Raw genomic sequence first — 21,175 nt, 5'->3', positions numbered from 1 at the left:
TTTTTAATTTCCACTGTACCAATGAGGAAAATGAAGCTCAGAGGCTTAATAACTTGCTTAAAGTCACATGGTCATTAAGTGACAGTCCCAGGATTCAAACTCAGGTCTAACATCTGCCTAATGTAAGTTTCCACGGTCCTTTTAGGAAATCAGCAAACAATACACACTTAAGGTTTGGCCTGTAGTGATACTCTACCCCACACTTCTCCAGAGGAATGTGTGGGAACCACACAGGGAACTGCATCCGGCTGGACAGGAATAGTTCCCTTGCCCAGCAGCCATGCCTCCAGGAGAGCCTATGGGAAGGAATTAATAAATTCCCATCCTGTGTAGATGTACCACTTTCTTTGCATGTATGCTGCTGGCATCAAGCTGGAGCTAACCTTTTAAGTTAAGTTCTCTTCCAACCAGGTGGAAGTAAACAGCTGCTGAGGATACTGACACATGGCGAGAGCTCATGACAGACACCCCTTGGGAGACACCCGACTCCTGTTCTGCACTGACCTGGTTTATGACTTTAGGCCCACCACGGAAGCTCCCCGAGCTTCAGTTTCCTCATTGGTGTTAAAGGCATAATTTAAAATATTACAATGTCCTTAATTTTTTTCTTAGAAGACTGAAAGAGATGACTTGTGTGAAAGTAATTTGTAAATTCTTAAGTACTCTACAGAGCAGCTGAGTCGACGATTTGTAACAGAGACTGTATAGCCCATAAAATCTAAAATAGTTACCCTCAGGCCCTTTCCAGAAAGAGTTCGCTGATCAGTGCTCTAGAGTACAACCCCCGTCCCACCCACCCCCGCTTTTACAGTGGACAGAAATTGCATTTGAGCAAATAGCTCTTAGAGCAAGCTCCATGCAGCTGACTCATATCCTTATCCCCATCTTAGCCTGAAATGGAAAGTAAAGGGTAGCTTATTCCGTGGCTAATTGCCTTGACTTAGAAAGGCCTCTGAAGACTTCTCTCTGAGAGGAGTTCTCTACATTCGGAGAGAATGGTTGGGCTTTGGCTACAACCCAGAACAACCATCCTGAGTAGCACTTTAGAGAAGCAAGAAAGCTCTTGTTATTACAGTGACATACTATTACTACACCAATTCAGCAACTCTGTAAGCCAAAAAATGCAGCTCATACCTAGTGTTCTGATTATCAGAAAAAGTTGGTCCACATCTGATTTTCCAGGCCAGAGTGGCTGGCCTGTCAGAAGCTCTGCAAAAACGCAACCAGTAGCCCATACATCTATGGATGAACCATACTGAGTGTCTCCCACAAGAAGTTCAGGAGCTCGGTACCATCTCGTAGCCACATAATCAGTGTAGGCATCTCCTGGAACTGCAGACACATCAATCAGATCAGGTGGGTCACATTCTCACAACGCATGAGCTACTCCCAAGAGCAGGTGAGGCATTCGAGAACTCTCAGAGGCCATGAAACTCTTAACAGGTAAAGCAGTGAGGCATGGATAGGGCAAGCAATCACACTGTGCACTCAGATAGTAAATTCAACTTCCAAAGGGACCTTAGCTAGTTAACATCTCTATAATCCAAAACAGAGAGGAGGCAGGCATGAAATTTCTGTAGTCTAACTTCAAGTCTAAATCCGCTTCCAAATACATTGTCAAGTTCACTTGTGTCTGGGTCCTGTCAGGACACTGATTATGTACACACCTACCTGCAACATGTACTTTGCTAATACATGTTTTTGCCTGCTACACGGTTCTAGATTCAAGAAGAAATATGTGTCCCCCTTTCCCTTTGGTTCTTCCGTGTCTGGGAGAATTTCCTTTGTCTTAGCACTGTCTCTGAATCTCTCTAATTTTCAGTTTAGAACTCTTCTAGTCTTACCAGCTCTGTGAGTTTTCCCAACCACTCTAGCCCACATTAGTATCTCCCTCCAGGGAACCATCTGCACCTTTGCTTTGGTACTTTATTGCCAACAATCTTGTATTATTGTTTTGTTTCTTTTACTTCAGATTATAAGTGCATGAGGAGCAGAAATGCATTTCATAATTTGTTTCCTCTCTTAAAGGGCAAAGCACATACATATGACATCCAGTAAATTCTAGTTGAGTGGAGTGGAGGTGAAGTACAAACGAATGTACTGACTAAATGCTTAAAGTGAAATCTTCCTTTTTAAGTAAAACAAGATAACATTTACCATGCTTTCAATATCTAAGAACTTAAACTATATCACCTCATAATCATCTCAATTGGATAAATTAGTAAAAAATTGCTACTTACTCAGAATTCGTGCAAACCCGAAGTCACAGATCTTGATTATTCCTTGCTTAGTTATCAGAATATTTTCAGGTTTTACGTCTCTGTGAATACACTGTAAAATAATATTGGATTACTTCTCAGAGCCATCAAAATGACAAAGCATAATAGACAATTAACTATTAATTTTAACAATAAACACAGCCTGTAAGAGAAAAATATGGTTTTCATTTTTCTAAAACAACTTAAATTGTAAAATTTTCACTTGTAAATCTTATCGTGCCAAAAGAAATCAAAATATCGTTGTATTAGCAAAGCAATTAAAATTAGGATTGTTTCATATAAAATCTGTGTCTGATTTTTTTTCCTTGAGAAGGGCGTATCACACAATGATTTCCCTCACTTTTTACTGGCTCTACTTAAACTGTAAGGGGTAAAACCCTAGATGAGATCAGACTCAATGTACTGCTGCCCCCTAAGAACCCCCATTCAGGCTGAATAAGTACTGCCCTGTGGGAAACTGGAAACACATTTGGGTAATAACAGAAAACAAAATTCACTTATAATTAGTGAATTATTTATCATCCAAACTGGGATGAGTGGAAGGGAGCTCTATTCATAATTACTCCGGGACAACAGCCAACCCACCACTGGCCTGAGCAGGCTGGGATGTGTGGTCACGTATATCAAGAGATACCAAAGCATCTGGCATCCGGGGTGAGTGTCACTGTGATTTCCTCAACACTACGCGAGCCTGGAGCGACTAGCAGCTCTCTTGCGAGGTGACCGCACAGGCTGCTGCGGTGCCTCCCGCGAGGGCAGGACACGCCGGGAGGCGGGGTCACCTCAGAGAAGCTCCCATTGTTCTTGCGTGTGCAGACGCCTCAAGGAGCGCTGCATCCTGATGACCCGAACCACAGGCGCTCCTTGCGGGACGGGAGAGGGCTACGCTGGGGGCGCGGACGGAGGGGGACCGCGGGAGCCCCGCTCAGCTCCTTCCAAAGATGCTGTTCTATGCCTGGGAGGCCCCAGGGAAAAAAACAACTCAGTCCCTATTCTTCAGAGCCTATCTTTCCAATTTATTCTCCCTCCAAACAGCCAGATAAAACCGATGTTGATCTTCCACAGCTCAGCGCTCACCTAGAGCTCTGCACTTTCCAATGTGCATCATTTCCTTCTCACAGAGGTCCCTGACTGCAGGTGGCCACCGTCGTTCTGGTATCATACCTTTTAGGCAACTCTATTATAAAACTTGGATTAACACTCTGAGTCATACTCATGACAGTTGGTGACTAAGGACAGGTTATGTTCCTCAAATATTTGAGTTTGCATCAAATCTAAAATTCCTAGACTATCTGTGGCACTACCAGGTAAATGGGCTTACATTGATATTGTCTATTGGCCTATTTAAATATTGGATCTAAGCAAATGATGTGAAATTTATGGCAACTTATTTCCCAACCAAGAAATAAAAAGGCAAATGAAGTACTGATATGTCCCAAAGAAACAGAAAAATTATTGGTGTAGGTACAAGGTAAGAGAAGCTACTAATAAAGTGGGATAGGATATTGAAGAAGGAAAAAGAGTAAAAATTACTGGAACAGTAAGGAACAGCATGGAGGATGGAAGACACTTGGTCACACAGCATTCACTTTCTCTGCGGCAGAGTCCTGTGAGTGCAGTTTTTGCAGGGCCTCTTGCAATCAGCTTATTTTCTACCAAAGAACTAGAAACTTGCAAGTCAGTGTTTAACAGAAGAATTTTAATAAACTTGGTTTTCATACACGACTGTTAGGAAACATTACTCAAGTTAGGTCATAGTGGATGATGTACAACCTCATTTTCAGTGGCCCACAAGCCAGCAAGAAGAGGTATCCATGGGATTTTAAAGCTGACCCTCAACTTTAAGGGTCATCTCCAGAAACTTCCACACCAGAAATCCCTTCTTATCTAGCCTGATTAAAAAGTAGTGTTCTATTATCTTAGAAGGTTGTTCTTTTTGAGCTTCAGGAATGGATACTCACACAGCAAGGAAAGAGGAAAGAGACCCCCTTCTTGACAACCAGAACATTATCATCAATGAGATGATGATGGATGTTGCAGCCTGACACTGTCTTACCTTGGAAGTCACTGTAGTTTTGGCATTTTGAGATGAAGTTCTTTTTGTCTAATCAATACATCAAGTATATAAAAATCCATGAGTTCATAATGATGCTAAATGGGTCACTTGAAGTACCTCATTCTAGCAATATTTTGTAGCAATATTTCTGGCAATATTTTGAAGAAAGAATAAAATGAGTAGGTATTTTCTTAAATCTAGTGTTTTTCAAAATTTAACATGCACATGGATCACCTGGAGATCTTGTTAAAATGCAGATTCTCGTTCAGTAGATCTGGAATGGGCCTGAGATTCTGCATTTCTAATGAGCTCTCAAGTGATCTCTGTGAACCACACTGTGAATAGTGAAGCGTTAATCCCCTATTACTTTAGCCTTCCTTGTCTTGGTTAGGATAGTCATCCTGAAGATAATCAAGTAGCCCTGGTCCCACAGGTTGAGAGCTGTGAATCTTCAGTGATACTATTGGGTCAGATTACCTTCTCTATTCTTTGAGAGTATCATGAGGGTTCCTTTAAAAATAACGAGAGTATAAAGGTTTTAGATGTAATGCTTTTTCCTTTACATGCATTCTATTCAATAGATAAAATAAAAAGATAGATAAACAAAGTCTTGCCATATAGTAAGAAAATGAGATAATGAGAGTTCACAAGTAATTTCCATGTTGGAGGAGGGACCCCACAAGTTTGTCTGAAAAATTATCCATTTTTAATAGAGGTCATAGATTATCAATTGGAGGTTTTTCAATATTTTAAAGTTAAGATACAGAATGATATAGATTGTGTTGTTCCAAGCAGAAAAATGATAGTAGTTACATTGAGCTACAAATAATGTTTGGGTCCGCTGAAATTAATAAATTACAATCAAGTAGGTTGACTGACTCATTCATTCATCCAGTGATTCAATAAATTATTTTTTGAACGCTTTTTATATCGAAAGATCCATGCTGGGCTTTGAAGGTGCACAAAGAGAAATCAGCCATGGACATTGCATTCAAGTTTATAATCTAGTACACAGGAAAGTGTCTGATTATTTGGGATGAAGTACACTTATGGTAAATAGAATTTTTAAAAGATCACCTTAACTACATAAAACTCCTGCAGCAACCTTGGGTGAACTTTAATACCTCTCACAGCATGGTGAAAAGCAACAGAGATGTGGTTTTAATTCAACATCACCTTCAGTATTTGAAAGTACAATTTGTATTGTGAAAAACAGGTTTGTGTATCTCGTGAAACACCTCCACTTTCTATTTTATTAATAGAAAATAAAAGCTTCTCATTTATCCTAACAAAAACCTCACTGACTTTCTTAAAACTAGGAGCTTCTCCTAATTACTGAAATTCAATACAACAGCTTCAGTCTCAACTGGGAGAATGTTAGAAATGCAAATTCCTGAGGCCCTATCCCAGACCCATGGGTTCAGGAACTCTGGGGTGGACCAGAGCAAACTGTCTTAAGACTTCCAGTGGATTTTGGTGCATGCTTGTTAGAGAACTATGCATCTAAAAAATATTTAAAATTAAAAAAAAAATAGGGGAACGGGGTCTGTTAGAGAATAAAAAACTTAAGAGACATAAAACCAAAATAAAACCAAATGCCATGGTGGATTACACTATTGATACCCTGAATATTTATTTTAACCCCACTTAAAAATAACCGTAGGACTCATTAGTACTGTAGCAAAAGGAGGCATTAAGTTTATATACACTTTTAATTTATAAGGTCTTAGTGGTTTGATTCTTACAGAAATTAGAGGAGGGCCAGGATTGCTTTTCCTCATAGTTGGTGCCTTCTGTCTTGCTCTCCCTGTTCTCCCTTCCCCTCCATTTGCAGCTCTTCAAACAGACTCCTGAGCTAGTCAGAAGAGTCATCAACAAGAAACTAACAAATACAACAGGAAATGTTACTTACATTATGTTTATGACAGAAATTAAGAGCTTGAAGCGTTTGCCATAATACACTTTTGATCACTCCATCGGCCACTCTGGGGAAGAAAATAACAGGCAGTGAAAACACCGAGGCTCCAGGGGCAGTGGCTGGAAACAGAAGTGGGATGGGTAGGGCTTGTCGTGGCCAATGATCACAGTGCAAAGGGTACCTTGGGCATATTTTTTAAGAAGGATTTTCAATGAAAATTTGCTTCACTACTTTTTATTATAGTTACATAATTTTCTTTTGTAATTTTAAAATTTCAGATTTGTCAAAATGATACGTGCTTACACAAAAATCTGAATATAGAAAAGGAATAAAGTGTTGACTCAAATCTTGCTCCCCACAAATAACTGTCATTTACTGTGACTGTCCCTGTAGGTATCTCTGTTTCTCTCCCCTCTCTCTCTCTGAATTGACTTTTTAACTTTAACTTTAAAGACATGTATTCATATGGTTCAAAATTCAGAAAGTATGAAAGTATATTCATGAGAACTCTCCGTCCTACCTGCCCTGTCACTCATTTCATCTTCTGCAACTTCTCCTGCCTCTTTGGGAAACATTTTTTGCAGAGAGGAATAGATGTTAATATGTTTACGTATAGAGTTGACCCTTGTACAAAGTGGGGTACCCACTGCCCCCTCCCTGTCCCGCCAAAAATCCCCATATAACTTCTGACTCTTCCAAACTTGACTACTACTAACCTTACTGATGACATAAACAGAGGATTAAAACATATTTTGTATGTTGTATGTATTATATACTGTATTTTTACAATAAAGCTAGAGAAAAAAATTTTTTCAAATTGATGAAAATATCCAAAACATATTTATTGAGAAAAATCTGCATATAACCAGACCCATGTAGTTCTAACCTGTTTTGTTCAAGGGCCAAGTGTATTTTAGTGACTATAGAGGGTCTCATTGTATGGATATGTTATGTCATAATTTATTTACTTAGTCCCATCGATGAGCAATTAGGTTGACCCATTTTTAAATTTCTATTACTAGAAACAACCTTTTGATGAATATCTGTAATCAGTCATCCTATTGTAGTTGTGTGATTATCTTTCTAAGTTCTAGAAGTGAGATTTCTGGAATCAATGATAGCCATATGTTACATTTTGATCCTGTAAGTTTGAACTTCATGACCTGGTGACCTGGTTTTGCAGGAAAAAGCATCCTTGAAATCTGACCTTCAATTTATCCATTTCATGTTGGTGTAAACACTCAAGCAAGCTGTGTTGTAACAGTGACTTATCCTGGTAAATGGGCAGGTACACAGCCAGGAGAGGCCAGTGAGAATGAAAGTCCCAGGAGAATGGGAGGCTGGGAGCTTCTTGTCCCTGCAGAATCCTCACTCTTTGTGGAAAACATTGGAAAGTATTTGCCCCTGGGGAACTGGGGATCTGTGTAATTTATATTTTCTCTGGGCATAGTCTGCTTTGTGTAACCATCTCTGTAAATTATACCAATTACATTCTCTTTACCTTTTCTGTCGATGTCTTTCCATTCCTCATATCACTGTCTCATGACAACACTTTCATAGTTACAAATTACCCAAAGGAAAGTTACATCCATTTACACTCCCACCAAACATCTATGCATTACAGTCCCTATCTCCTCCATGTCTTGCAACATTCAGTTTTACCATGTTTTCTCTGCCAATCTGTGATTAAAATAAAAAGATATCTCTTTTTGGTTTTTATTTGCATTTCATTAATCATTAGCAATTAATCTTTTCTAATTAAGAAGTTTACATGATTATTGGATACTACATTTCTTCTTTTGTGTATTTCCTATTTGTGGTCCCTATTATTTTTTTGACTGGTCTGTTCACTATTTTAAAAGTTGGTTTATGGTGATTTAATGTATATCAGAGTCTGCATATTTGCTGCAAATATTTTCCTCAGTGTGTTGTTTTCCAGTCCTATTAATGGAGATGCGGTTGCTGTTTGCATATTACCAAAATCTGAAACACACGATTTCTTTTATAAATGCCTACTTTTAGGGTTTTTTTTTAATTAAAAAATTTTAAATTATCTAATATTCCAAACACATTCTTCACTCTGTTTTAATATTTTATCACATTTGGACATTTAAATAATATATTTAGATTATTTTTAAAAAAATCATCATGCAGACGTTTTTTGTATCATGTAAGATGTCTTACAAAACAGCAGGATGGCCTGTGTGTGACTCAGGTTACCACACTGGCTACATTCCATGTGAGGTTGGGGCATATGCCGAGAAACACCAACAAGCACATGGAACTGTTTTTCTCAGAGTAGTGTCCTGATCTCAGATCACAATCACGGTGGCATACCCTTGGTACCAGTGGCCTGGTGGCGGGCTTTGGACTCCAGCTCTTCTAATTACTCACATTGTCAAGGCACCTGATTCTCAGTATGAAACCCCTTTCCACTTGAGATGTCTAGAGCAGTTTCAATTTCCCACCACTGAATTCTGATATAAGTTTATTCAATATTCTCCCCCTTTTGCCTAGAGCCATGCCTGAGACAACACTGTTTAAATGTTTTTTATAAGAGGCAGAAAGAATAGTGTAGCCATTCTGAGCACTATGAGGCAGAGTCCAAACCCGAGCTGTGCTGCTTCCTGGCTTAATGACATTGGGCAAGTCATTTGTGCCTTCAGTTTTCTCTCGTGTAAAATGTAACAACACCCCACAAGTTTATTGAGAAGTCCATCTCCTAGGAGTCAGGGTTTTAACATCCATATAGGTTCAGGAGATGAGTCTGAGGTCAGATGAGGCCATTAGATGGGACTGAGACCCGTACAAGGACAAAAAGGGCTCCAAAAGAACAGGAAGAGGCCCTGAGGTGAGAGAACTGGGCCTGTGGGAAAAACACTGGGGAGGCTGGAGGGCCTAAAGTGTGGGTGAAGTTGGTGAGGTTGGCAGGGGCCAAATGATGAAGGGCCCTGTAAATCTGGGTAAGGAATTTGGATTTTACTTTACGTGTAAATGGAAGTCATAAAGGGACTTAAGAAGGCAAGTGACATAATATGGAGAATGAATTTCTAGGGGCAAAGTGGACATAGGAACATGAATCAGGAGGCTAATTTAATGATCCAAGTGAGATTTGGTGATTTAGATCAGGGTGGTAGTGGTGGAGGGAGAGGAAATGGATTTCAGTTCTTGGGGAGGGACTGGCAAGAGTAACATAGCCCTACTCATGGAAAAATGCAATGCTGGGCGAGATCTAAGGACCACAGGTACAGTGGATCAAGTACTGGAATTGGCAAACAAGGTAGGGGTGAGGGTTCAGAAACTGGCAGAACCCTGGTTTCTAGTGTTAATACATGGAATCAGGCATGAAATAACGTCCTCAGTCCTGAGCTCTTGCTGTGGAAGAGAGATGTTTAATGGCATCTCACAGGGAGTGCCATGGCTCTGCTCAAAACAGAGTCCTTAGTTGGCTCAGATTCCTGGAAGGCAGACTGCATGATAGGCAACACAACATGTAGACAAAATCATGACTACAAATAAATACCACTGCTTTTCTAAAGAGAAGGTATTTATCAAAGAGAATATAGATTCACACAGTGCTCCTTCAGAAAGAGAGCTTTGCAACATTATTTGGCCAGAGGCAGCATTTTTCATAGCATTTTGGAGTAAAATAAAACCCACAGAAATCAACTAATACTCAATGTTCACATATCATTCTTGGGTGAGTGCAAAAACAAATACTTAAAATAATAATGAAGGCCTGAGAGCAAAGCCTAGACATCCTAGTTCAAGACTGAATGAGTTAATAAGGACCACTCTCTTAGTCCCTCAGAGAATTCCTGATGCTGACATCAGAACCCACTATAGTATGTATATAACTTGATATGGAAAACTTGATTTTATTATCAGTACTCAAGATGAACTGAGTCCTTCTCAGTAAAACCAGCTATCCTAGAATAAAATCCAACCTTTACTATGGCCTTCCAGCCTCTTAAATTTCATCCTATTAATCTCCCCACCTTTATCTCCTACCACATTCCCAGAGACATGCCACTCCAGCCCCATTAGTTTCTGCTATTCCCTAACATGCCAGGCTTGTTTATACCTCCAAATCTTTGTTTCTTCTTCCTTCTACTCTCCTCTCTGGGAATTCTCTAACTCTTCAGTGTGCTCTGTTTTGATTCAAAGACTTGCAGCTCTGCAAGGACTTTACCTAGTCCATTATTGTTTCTTAGGGCCTGAAACAGGACCTGGTATCTAATAGGTACTCAACTAAGGCTGTTTTTCTGGCACTCTTAGAAAGGTTGTAAACGAACACCCTGTAATATATGCCTTTTTGCTTAAACTAGCTAGAGTGAATTCTGTTGTTGAATCCTGACCAGTTCAGAATATGATACCAGAAGTGGAAGTGGGAAACAAACTCAAGGCCTTGGGGATCTAGGGTTGGCAATCTGATTTAATTGGGGCTGAAGGCAGGGTAACCTAATTACCATTGGTGACTGGAAGACTGTTAGATGGGTACCAAGTGATGAAATAATTTTTAAATCATCACTTGTGGTCATCCGGAATAAAGTGACTTTTCAAGGCCAGGCTTTGGTGGGCTGAATGTGATAGGACAATACAGGAAACATAAAAAATAAAAGTATGGCAGTCTTTTATAATGTTACAAGAAATTTAAATAAAGGACAGGCTTAGGGCTTTAATATATTTCTCAATATTCATGATTCACTGCCATCCCTTTACTAACTCACACACAGTCTTACATGAAATTTTCTATGATCAGTTAGCTGAGAAAGAAATTCAGGCCTTGTCATTTATATCTCAGTAAAGCCAAAATTAAAAAAAAAAAAATTGAAGCCTGTTTTATATATGTACATGATTTGCTGTTACCAGCCAGAGTGGATATAGTTTTATAAACCCTTGTAGTAGTTTTATAAACTACAATAGTCTATAATTGTTCCTTTGTGTAGCTGATTCTCCATTAGATTTTAAGCTTCTTGAAGGCAGGATTATTCTATTATGTATGGTACAATTTCAGTGAACAGAAATCCCTCCTGTTGTTAGGATGATGATTCCTATCACTTTACCAATTAACTTACCTGTTGCACCTATTGTGGAACAGAGATGGATCTTAGAGAAGGGGAAGAGATTAAGTTTAATCAGATGAGGCCACTTGCAGTTGCTTTATATACATGTAGTTTCTTTACTAAAGTAAATCCAACACAGTCTCAGTGCTTAGTGAGCAGCTCTTGATCTAACAAATGCTTGTTTCTCAATCCAGAAAGTAGAGGACACCTGAGGCTTTGGTCCGGCAGGGGAAGCAGGACTCTCACCATCTTATTTTGGTGTTAAATCAGCTCTTCTTTGTGATATAACTCAGTCGTCAGGTCTCTGGATCATCTCACCATCCCACAGCTCATCCCATCATCCACCACATGGATCATCTCATATCTGCCTACCACTTATTTCTCCCAACTGGGGATTTATCTTCATAAGCAATGGTCAAATAGGCCTGGTATGATGATGTCTGGTTGTTTTCCTCTGTTTGCTAATCACTGGGTTTATACTCTTTTGGCTGTTATGTAAGCAGGTTTTAGGAAGGGAGTGCAAATAGATGAATGTTTTTCATCATTGTTACCTGGAATACCCAACATTTCATTAAAAAAGTGGCATATTCTGCCTTGTTCCCATTTGTATTCCCCTATGTATATACAAGTTTCAGGGCTGACCAAAAGCACTCGTATACACCAGCACTGCTAAATACTCCTGTAAAATGTAAAGAGTGGAAAGTAGAATAGTTCAGAAATCCTTGCAGTGGCTAAATATATACTGAACAAAAGGGTTGCCTGAATGTGCATCGCTCTCTCTTGCCATCTGTGCATTTCTCTGACATTGTCAATCTGGCCAACTCCTCCCTTTTTAAAGTCTAAGACCAAATGCTTCCTTCTCTGCAGAAACTTCCTGATTTCCCAGGACCAAGTTGGAGCTGCTTCTCTCCTGTAGCCTCTGCACCAATATTAACCCAACCAACACTGCCATTTGAATTGCTACTTTGAATATCTCCATTACATTGCAAGCTTCTTGAGGGCAGGACTGTGTCACTCTATCTTTGTATCTTCTACATCAGTTCAAGTATTTAATAACATTTTTCTGAAGTGAATGAATTAAAGAATGCTGTGCACTGAGGAAGACAGTAAGATGAATTACTGGCAGAGGAGCAGCCCAGTAAGATGAATTAGATATGAATTCTCCACTCAAAAAACTTAATAGGAGAAGCCAAGATGGTGGCGTGAGTAGTTCAGCAGAAATCTCCTCCTAAAAACATGTATATTTTTGAAAATACAACAAATGCAACTATTCCTAAAAGAGACACCAGTAGATACAGTACAACAGCCAGGCTACATCTACATCTGCGAGAACTCAGCATCACACGAAGGGGGGTAAGATATAAGCTGTGGCCCAGTGGGACCTGAACACCTCCCTACCCCAGACCCCAGAGGGAAGAAAGGAATCAGAGCGGGGAGGGAGTGAAAGCCCAGAACTGCTAAACAACCAGCTCTAGAGATCTGCACCCAGAACGCAGACACACAGTGCACAGGGTGCTGGATATTAGAGAAACGGAAAAGCAAAACCTGTGAGCAGGTCCCCGCAACTGGCGCCCCTGAGACAGAAGAAAAGCGAGTGCTTTTTGCAAGTCTTAAAGGGACAGGGACCTCACAGCTGGACTAAGTCATCATGACACACGCACCTCAGCACATGGGAATCTGGAGAACTCTAGGTGACCTAACCCCCAGGGTGGCAGTGCAGCTCTGAAGCCCCGCATGGCGATAAGCAGTCTGCCAGTCATTCCCCCAACCGTCGCGGACCCCGACACACTGGCCCAGTAGTGGGAGAGCAGCAGTGCGTGCCGGGGGAGGTAGTGCTGGAGGGGGCTGGGAGCGGCTCGTGTGAGCCTGTGGCAGCGGTGAACGAGCGGCCCGGGAGCAGCCCACGGGAGCTGGTGTGGCGGCAGAGGAGCAGCCCAAGAGCAGCCGTGCCCCCAGGAGCCGCTCAGCCGAGCACACAGCCGCCCGGGCGAGACCCAAAGGCCACTGTACGCACACCACTAAGGCAGGGGCACTGCTTTTGTGGGAGAGCACACCCGGCGCGCCTGGCACTCCACACAGGGCTCTGTGCTACTCTGATGGAGACCCCGCCCACAGCAGCTCAGGGGATTAACCCGGAAGCTGCTCAAGGAGTGCGGGTAACCGACACAGGCAGTGGAGAAGGGCAAGGCGACCAGCAAGCAGGAAAGGACTTTGTTCTCCCAGCTGACACACACGCTACTGGCCTACAGCTACCTCTATCACCATGAAAAGGCAGAAGAATTTAGTCCAGTCCAAAATAGTCCAGACAACCCCTGAGAGAGGGCCGGGGAAGGTAGACCTAACCAATCTCCCTGAAAAAAGAATTCAAAATAAAGGTCATAACCATGCTGATGGATCTTCAGAGAAATATGCAAGAGCTAAGGGATGAAGTCCAGAGGGAGATTACAGAAATGAAACAACCTCTGGAAGGACTTAAGAGCAGACTGGATGAGATGCAAGAGGTCGTTAATGGAATAGAAATCAGAGAAAAGGAACACATAGAAGCTGACGCAGAGAGAGATAAAAGGATCTCCAGGAATGAAAGAATATTAAGAGAACTGTGTGACCAATCCAAACGGAACAATATTCTCATTATAGGGGTACCAGAAGAAGAAGAGAGAGAAAAAGGAATAGAAAGTGTCTTTGAAGAAATAATTGCTGAAAACTTCCCCAAACTGGGGGAGGAAATAGTTGCTCAGACCACAGCAGTACACAGAACTCCCAACAGAAGGGACCCAAGGAGGACAACACCAAGACACATAATAATTAAAATGGCAAAGATCAAGGAAAAGGACAGAGTATTAAAGGCAGCTAGAGAGAGGAAAAAGGTCGCCTACAAAGGAAAACCCATCAGGCTATCATCAGACTTCTCAACAGAAACCTTACAGGCCAGAAGAGAATGGCATGATATATTTAATGCAATGAAAGAGAAGGGCCTTGAACCAAGGATACTGTATCCAGCACGATTATCATTTAAATATGAAGGAGGGATTAAACAATTCCCAGACAAGCAAAAGTTGAGGGAATTTGCCTCCCACAAGCCACCTCTACAGGGTATTTTAGAGGGACTGCTCTAGATGGGAGCACCCCTAAGGCTAAATAGATGTCACCAGAGAAAATAAAATCACAGCAAAGAAAGAAGACCAACCAAATACTAACTAAAGACAAAAAATAAAATCAACTACCCACAAAAGAAGTCAAAGGAAACACAAAAGAGCACAGAACAAAACACCCAATATATGAAGAATGGAGGAGGAGGAATAAGAAGGCAGAGAAATAAAGAATCACCAGACAGTGTTTATAATAGCTCAATAAGCAAGTTAAGTTAGACAGTAAGATAGTAAAGCAGCTAACCTTGGGTAACCACGAACCTAAAGCCTGCAATGGCAATAAGTACATATCTTTCAATAATCACCCTAAATGTAAATGGACTGAATGCACCGATCAAAAGACACAGAGTAATAGAATGAGGTGAGTCTGCTTACAAGAGACTCACCTCAAACCCAAAGACATGCACAGACTAAAAGTCAAGGGATGGAAAAAGATATTTCATGCAAACAACAGGGAGAAAAAAGCAGGTGTTGCAGTACTAGTATCAGACAAAATAGACTTCAAAACAAAGAAAGTAACAAGAGATAAAGAAGAACATTACATAATGATAAAGGGATCAGTCCAACAAGAGAATATAACCATTATAAATATATATGCACCCAATACAGGAGCACCAGCATATGTGAAACAAATACTAACAGAATTAAAGGAGGAAATAGAATGCAATGCATTCATTTTGGGAGACTTCAACACACCACTCACTCCAAGGATAGGTCCACAGAACAGAAAATAAGTAAGGACACAGAGGCACTGAACAGCACACTAGAACAGATGGACCTAAAAGACATCTATAGAACACTACATCCAAATGCAAAAGCATACACATTCTTCTCAAGTGCACATGGAACATTCTCCAGAATAGACCACATACTAGGCCACAAAAAGAACCTCAGTAAATTCCAAAAGATTGAAATCCTACCAACCAACTTTTCAGACCAAAAAGGTATAAAACTAGAAATAAATTGTACAAAGAAAGTAAAAAGGCTCACAAACACATGGAGGCTTAATAACATGCTCCAAATAATCAATGGATCAACAACCAAATTAAAATAGAGGTCAAGCAATACATGAAAACAAATGACAACAACACAAAGCTCCAACATCTGTGGGACGCAGCGAAAGCAGTCTTAAGAGGAAAGTATATAGCAATCCAGGCCTATTTAAAGAAGGAAGAACAATCCCAAATGAATAATCTAACGTCACAATTATCGAAATCGGAAAAAGAAGAACAAATGAGGCCTAAAGTTAGCATAAGGAGGGACATAATAAAGATCAGAGAAGAAATAAATAAAATTGAGAAGAATAAAACAATAGAAAAAAATCAATGAAACCAAGAGCTGGTTCTTTAAACAAAATAGATAAGCTTCTAGCCAGACTTATTAAGAGAAAAAGAGAATCAACACACATCAACAGAATCAGAAACAAGAAAGGAAAAATCATGAAGGTCCCCATAGAAATACAAAAAATTATTAGAGAATACTACAAAAAACTATATTCTAACAAGCTGGAAAACCTAGAGGAAATGGACAACTTCCTAGAAAAATACAACCTTCCAAGACTAACCAAGGAAGAAACAGAAAATCTAAACAAATCAATTACCAGCAATGAAATTGAAGCAGTAATCAAAAAAACTACCCAAGAACAAAACCCCTGGGCCAGATGGATTTACTTCAGAATTTTATCAGACATACAGAGAAGACATAACACCCATTCTCCTTAAAGTTTTCCAAAAAATAGAAGAGGAGGGGATACTCCCAAACTCATTCTATGAAGCCAACTTTGCCCTAGTACCAAACCCAGGCAAAGACCCCACCAAAAAAGAAAACTACAGACCAATATCCCTGATGAACATAGATGCAAAAATACTCAACAAAATATTAGCAAACCGAATTCAAAAATACATCAAAAGGATCATACACCTTGACCAGGTGGGGTTCATCCCAGGGGTGCAAGGATGGTACAACATTCGAAAATCCATCAACATCATTCACCATATAAACCAAAAGAAGGACAAAAACCACATGATCATCTCCATAGATGCTGAAAAAGCATTTGACAAAATTCAACATCCATTTTTGATAAGAACTCTCCACACAGTGGGTATAGAGGGCAAGTTCCTCAACATGATAAAGGCCATATATGATAAACCTGAAAAATGCTAAAAGCATTTCCTCTAAGATCGGGAACAAGACAGGGATGTCCACTCTCCCCACTGTTATTCAACATAGTACTGGAGGTCCTAGCCATGGCAATGAGACAAAACAAAGAAATACAAGGAATCCAGATTGATAAAGAAGAAGTTAGGCTGTCACTATTTGCAGATGACATGATGTTGTACATGGAGGACCCTAAAGACTCCACACCAAAACTACTAGAACTAATATCGGAATTCAGCAAAGTTGCAGGATACAAAATTAACACACAGAAATCTGTGGCTTTCCTATACACTAACAATGAACTAACAGAAAGAGAAATCAGGAAAACAGTTCTATTCACAATAGCATCAAAAAGAATAAAATACCTCGGAATAAACCTAACCAAGGAAGTGAAAGACCTATACTCTGAAAACTGTAAGACACTTTTAAGAGAAATTAAAGAGGACACTAACAAATGGAAACTCATCCCATGCTCCTGGCTAGGAAGAATTAATATCGTCAAAATGGCAATCCTGCCCAAAGCAATATACAGATTCGATGCAATCCCTATCAAATTACCAACAGCATTCTTCAACGAACTACAACAAATAGTTCTAAAATTCATATGGAACCACCAAAGACCCCAAATAGCCAAAGCAATCCTGAAAAGGAAGAATAAAGTGGAGGGGGATCTTGCTCCCCATCTTCAAGCTCTACTGCAAAGCCACAGTAATCAAGACAATTTGGTACTGGCACAAGAACAGAGCTACAGACCAGTGGAACAGAATAGAGACTCCAAACATTAACCTAAACATATATGGTCAATTAATATTCGATAAAGGAGCCATGGACATATAATGGGGAAATGACAGTTTCTTCAACAGATGGTGCTGGCAAAACTGGACAGCTACATGTAAGAGAATGAAAGTGGACCATTGTCTAACCCCATACACAAAAGTAAATTTGAAATGGATCAAAGACTTGAATGTAAGTCATGAAACCATAAAACTCTTAGAAAAAAACATAGGCAAAAATCTCTTAGACATAAACATGAGCGACTTCTTCATGAACATATCTCCCTGGGCAACGGAAACAAAAGCAAAAAAGAACAAGTGGGACTATATCAAGCTGAAAAGCTTCTGTACAGCAAAGGACACCATCAATAGAACAAAAAGGCATCCTACAGTATGGGAGAATATATTCAAAAATGACAGATCTGATAAAGGGCTGACATCCAAAATATATAAAGAGCTCACACACCTCAACAAACAAAAAGCAAATAATCCAATTAAAAAATGGGCAGAGGAGCTGCATAGACACTTCTCCAAAGAAGAAATTCAGATGGCCAACAGACACATGAAAAGGTGCTCCACATCGCTAATCATCAGAGAAATGCAAATTAAATCCACAATGAGATATCACCTCACCCCAGTAAGGATCGCCACCATCCAGAAGACAAACAACAACAAATGTTGGCAAGGTTGCGGAGAAAGGGGAACCCTCTTACACTGCTGGTGGGCATGTAAATTAGTTCAACCATTGTGGAAAGCAGTATGGAGATTCCTCAAAAAGCTCAAAATAGAAATACTATTTGACCCAGGAATTCCACTTCTAGGAATTTACCCCAAGAATGCAGTAGCCCAGTTTGAAAAAGACAGATGCACCCCTATGTTTATCTCAGCACTATTTACAATAGCCAAGATATGGAAGCAACCTAAGTGCCCATCAGTAGATGAATGGATAAAGAAGACGTGGTACATATACACAACGGAATATTATTCAGCCATAAGAAGAAAACAAATCCTACCATTTGCAACAGCATGGATGGAGCTAGAGGGTATTATGCTCAGGGAAACAAGCCAGGGGGAGAGAGACAAGTACCAAATGATTTCACTCATATGTGGAGTATAAGAACAAAGAAAAACTGAAGGAACAAAACAGCAGCACAATCACAGAACCCAAGAATGGACTAACAGTTACCAAAGGGAAAGGGACTGAGGAGGATGGGTGGGAAGGGATGGATAAGGGCGGGGAAAAAGAAAGGGGGCATTACGATTAGCATGTGTAGTGGGGGGGGTTAATGGGGAGGGCTGTGCAACACAGAGAAGACAAGTAGTGATTCTACAGCATCTTACTACGCTGATGGACAGTGACTGTAATGGGGTTTGTGGGGGGGACTTGGTGAAGGGGGCAGCCTAGTAAACATAATGTTCTTCATGTAATTGTAGATTAATGATACCAAAAAACAAAGCAAAACAAAAAAAACATAATAGTCTTTGTGAGAGAGAGAGTATGCAGTAACAGCACACAAGGTGGTAAGTGTCAAGTACCCTAATGTGGATAAAAATACAATTCTAAAGCAGTTCCACCTAGGGGGAAGAATCTCAGAGATGGTAAGAATATCTAGGATTTTACATTTGAAGATTATGATAGGGATAGGAAAAGTGGAAATGGTTAGCATAGTCTAGGTTAAAAGGAGAGCATCAGTTAAGTCCTACAGGCAGGAAGGCTTAGGGTGCACAGAGGGAAGAGAAAGATGTTTAGTTCAATTAAGCTGGTCCATGTATGTATTATATGTCTTATTTTCAAAGCCTTGAAAAATACATGAAGTATATATTTCTAACTCTATGATAATGTATATTAATTTATAAATTAATTTATAGTGTGGCTAAACATATCTGTCCTCTCAATCAACATACAAAACCCTATTTAGCTCTTAAGGTTGAACTATGAATTAATTATTTGAACTGTTTTTTAAATTAATTTTTATTTTGAAAGTGAAATATGTGCAGTCCCTGTAATACTGGGAACACTCAAAACACACTTTCAATTACTCTGAATATTCTACTTTGTAACCTCATTTTCTCATATATAATTTTACAAACATTTACCAGGGCATTAATGATTCTACAGCTTACTTTTTAATGGGCTGGATGCATAATCTTCCATTCTATCAATATTCCAGATTGCATTTAACCACATCTTTACAATTGGAAAATTAGGTCAGTCCCAATTTTTTTGTTGCAAATACTGATGTACTGAACATTCTTATATATAACTTTTTGTACCTGTCTGATTGTTTACTTACTGTACATTTCTCTCAATGGAATTTCTTGGCCAAAGGATGAAAACTGTTTAAAAGATTTTCATACATACAGCCAAATTGTTCTAATTATGTACTCTCTCCAGCTATGAATTAGACTGTCTGATTCCCTGACTTTAACAATGCTGGGTATATTTATTTTTGAAAAATCTTTGCTTATTTGATAGGTGACAAATGGTACCTAATTAAAATAACTTGAATTTCTTTGATTAATAGGGAGGATAAACATGTCTCCATAGGTGTATTGGTCATTTAATCCACCCCTCCTTTTTTTAATGACTTGCCTTTTCATGTAAGAACTAGATGTAAGTTCCATAGGTTAGGCAACATTTTTTGTATGTTCTGTTCACTGCTATATGCTTAGCAACTAGCTTGGAGCAACAGTAGAAATTCAGTACAATTATTTGGAATGAATATATTTTCTTACTGGGTGTTAATCTTTTAAAAAATATGACTTGCAAAATTTGCATATGTAGATGTGAAATTAATTATTCATCTGGCAAATAATTTACCCAATTTGCCACTTTTTGTTTTTTTTTACAGTACTTTCTGTCAAAGGCAATCTCTAAAACTATTATGATTTAATACTTAGCAGTTAAAGTTCCCTTACTTCTTTCTTAAAAGCTTCCTGATGTAGTCCAAGTTTTCAAGTTAAAAAATCCCACTGACATTCTGATTAGATTTTTGTACAATAAACAAATAAATCAGGGAGGCAGTATCTTTATAATAATGAGTATTTCCATCCAAAAATATATGCTCATTTAAATAAAATCCTTTATGTACCTCCGTTAACTTCTGTAGTTGTCTTTACGTAGAATGTGAACAAGGTTTTTAATCCTTATTCCTAAATCTTTTTTGTTGATGTTGATATTTGAATGGGATCCTTTTCCACTAGATTTTCTGAAGTGCTGATTGATACAAAAGCAGTTAATTTTTGTGTGTGGAATTTGGAACACTATTGTCATTATACTGAATTCTGTTAGTTTAAGTAACTTTTTAGGCAATTCTCTTAGATTTTGTAGAATAATATGCAAATATTGACAATTTAATCTTGCTTCTGAAAGTTATATATTCTATTTGTTTTTCTTATCACATTACATTGGCTAGAGCTCTCAGAACAATGTTACATTACAGTGATGACAATGTCCTTATCTTATTTCTAATTTTAATGGTGGTTCTTCAATGTTGAGTATAAAATTAGCTGTTGAAGAGCCTTTGTGTATGTGCTAAGAAAAGGAAAGAGAATTTATCAACTGCCTTTTCAAATTTTATCAACCATATAAATTTTTTTCTCCCTTAACGTATTACTGAATTATATGAATAGATTTCCTAATACTGAACCATGGTTCATGGTTCATTCCTTGAATTCAGTCAATCCATACGTAAGTTAGCTTCAAAATGCATTGTGATTTATATATGTAGCAGATGTCTTCTTAATTATTTTTACTCTAGGTTAATATTCACTTGC

General features: G+C 39.2%; 1 protein-coding gene across 2 annotated transcripts in view; it reads right to left on the bottom strand.

Moving 5' to 3' along the window:
- CDKL4 (cyclin dependent kinase like 4) overlaps positions 1-21,175 on the bottom strand; it is a 42,113-nt gene that overhangs the window by 10,274 nt on the left and 10,664 nt on the right. For both annotated transcript variants that reach the window (XM_036925766.2, XM_036925768.2), the window contains exons 4-6: positions 6,248-6,320; positions 2,241-2,331; positions 1,135-1,332 (exon numbers count right to left, since the gene is read on the bottom strand). In XM_036925766.2, the coding sequence (XP_036781661.2) occupies positions 1,135-1,332; positions 2,241-2,331; positions 6,248-6,320 (362 nt within the window). The remainder of the gene's footprint in view (positions 1-1,134; positions 1,333-2,240; positions 2,332-6,247; positions 6,321-21,175) is intronic.

This window comes from Manis pentadactyla, chromosome 2, assembly GCF_030020395.1.
Source record: "Manis pentadactyla isolate mManPen7 chromosome 2, mManPen7.hap1, whole genome shotgun sequence".
NCBI classification, from domain to species: domain Eukaryota; kingdom Metazoa; phylum Chordata; class Mammalia; order Pholidota; family Manidae; genus Manis; species Manis pentadactyla.
The sequence above is the reverse complement of the archived record's forward strand: the minus strand, read 5'-3'. Positions and strand labels throughout refer to the sequence as shown.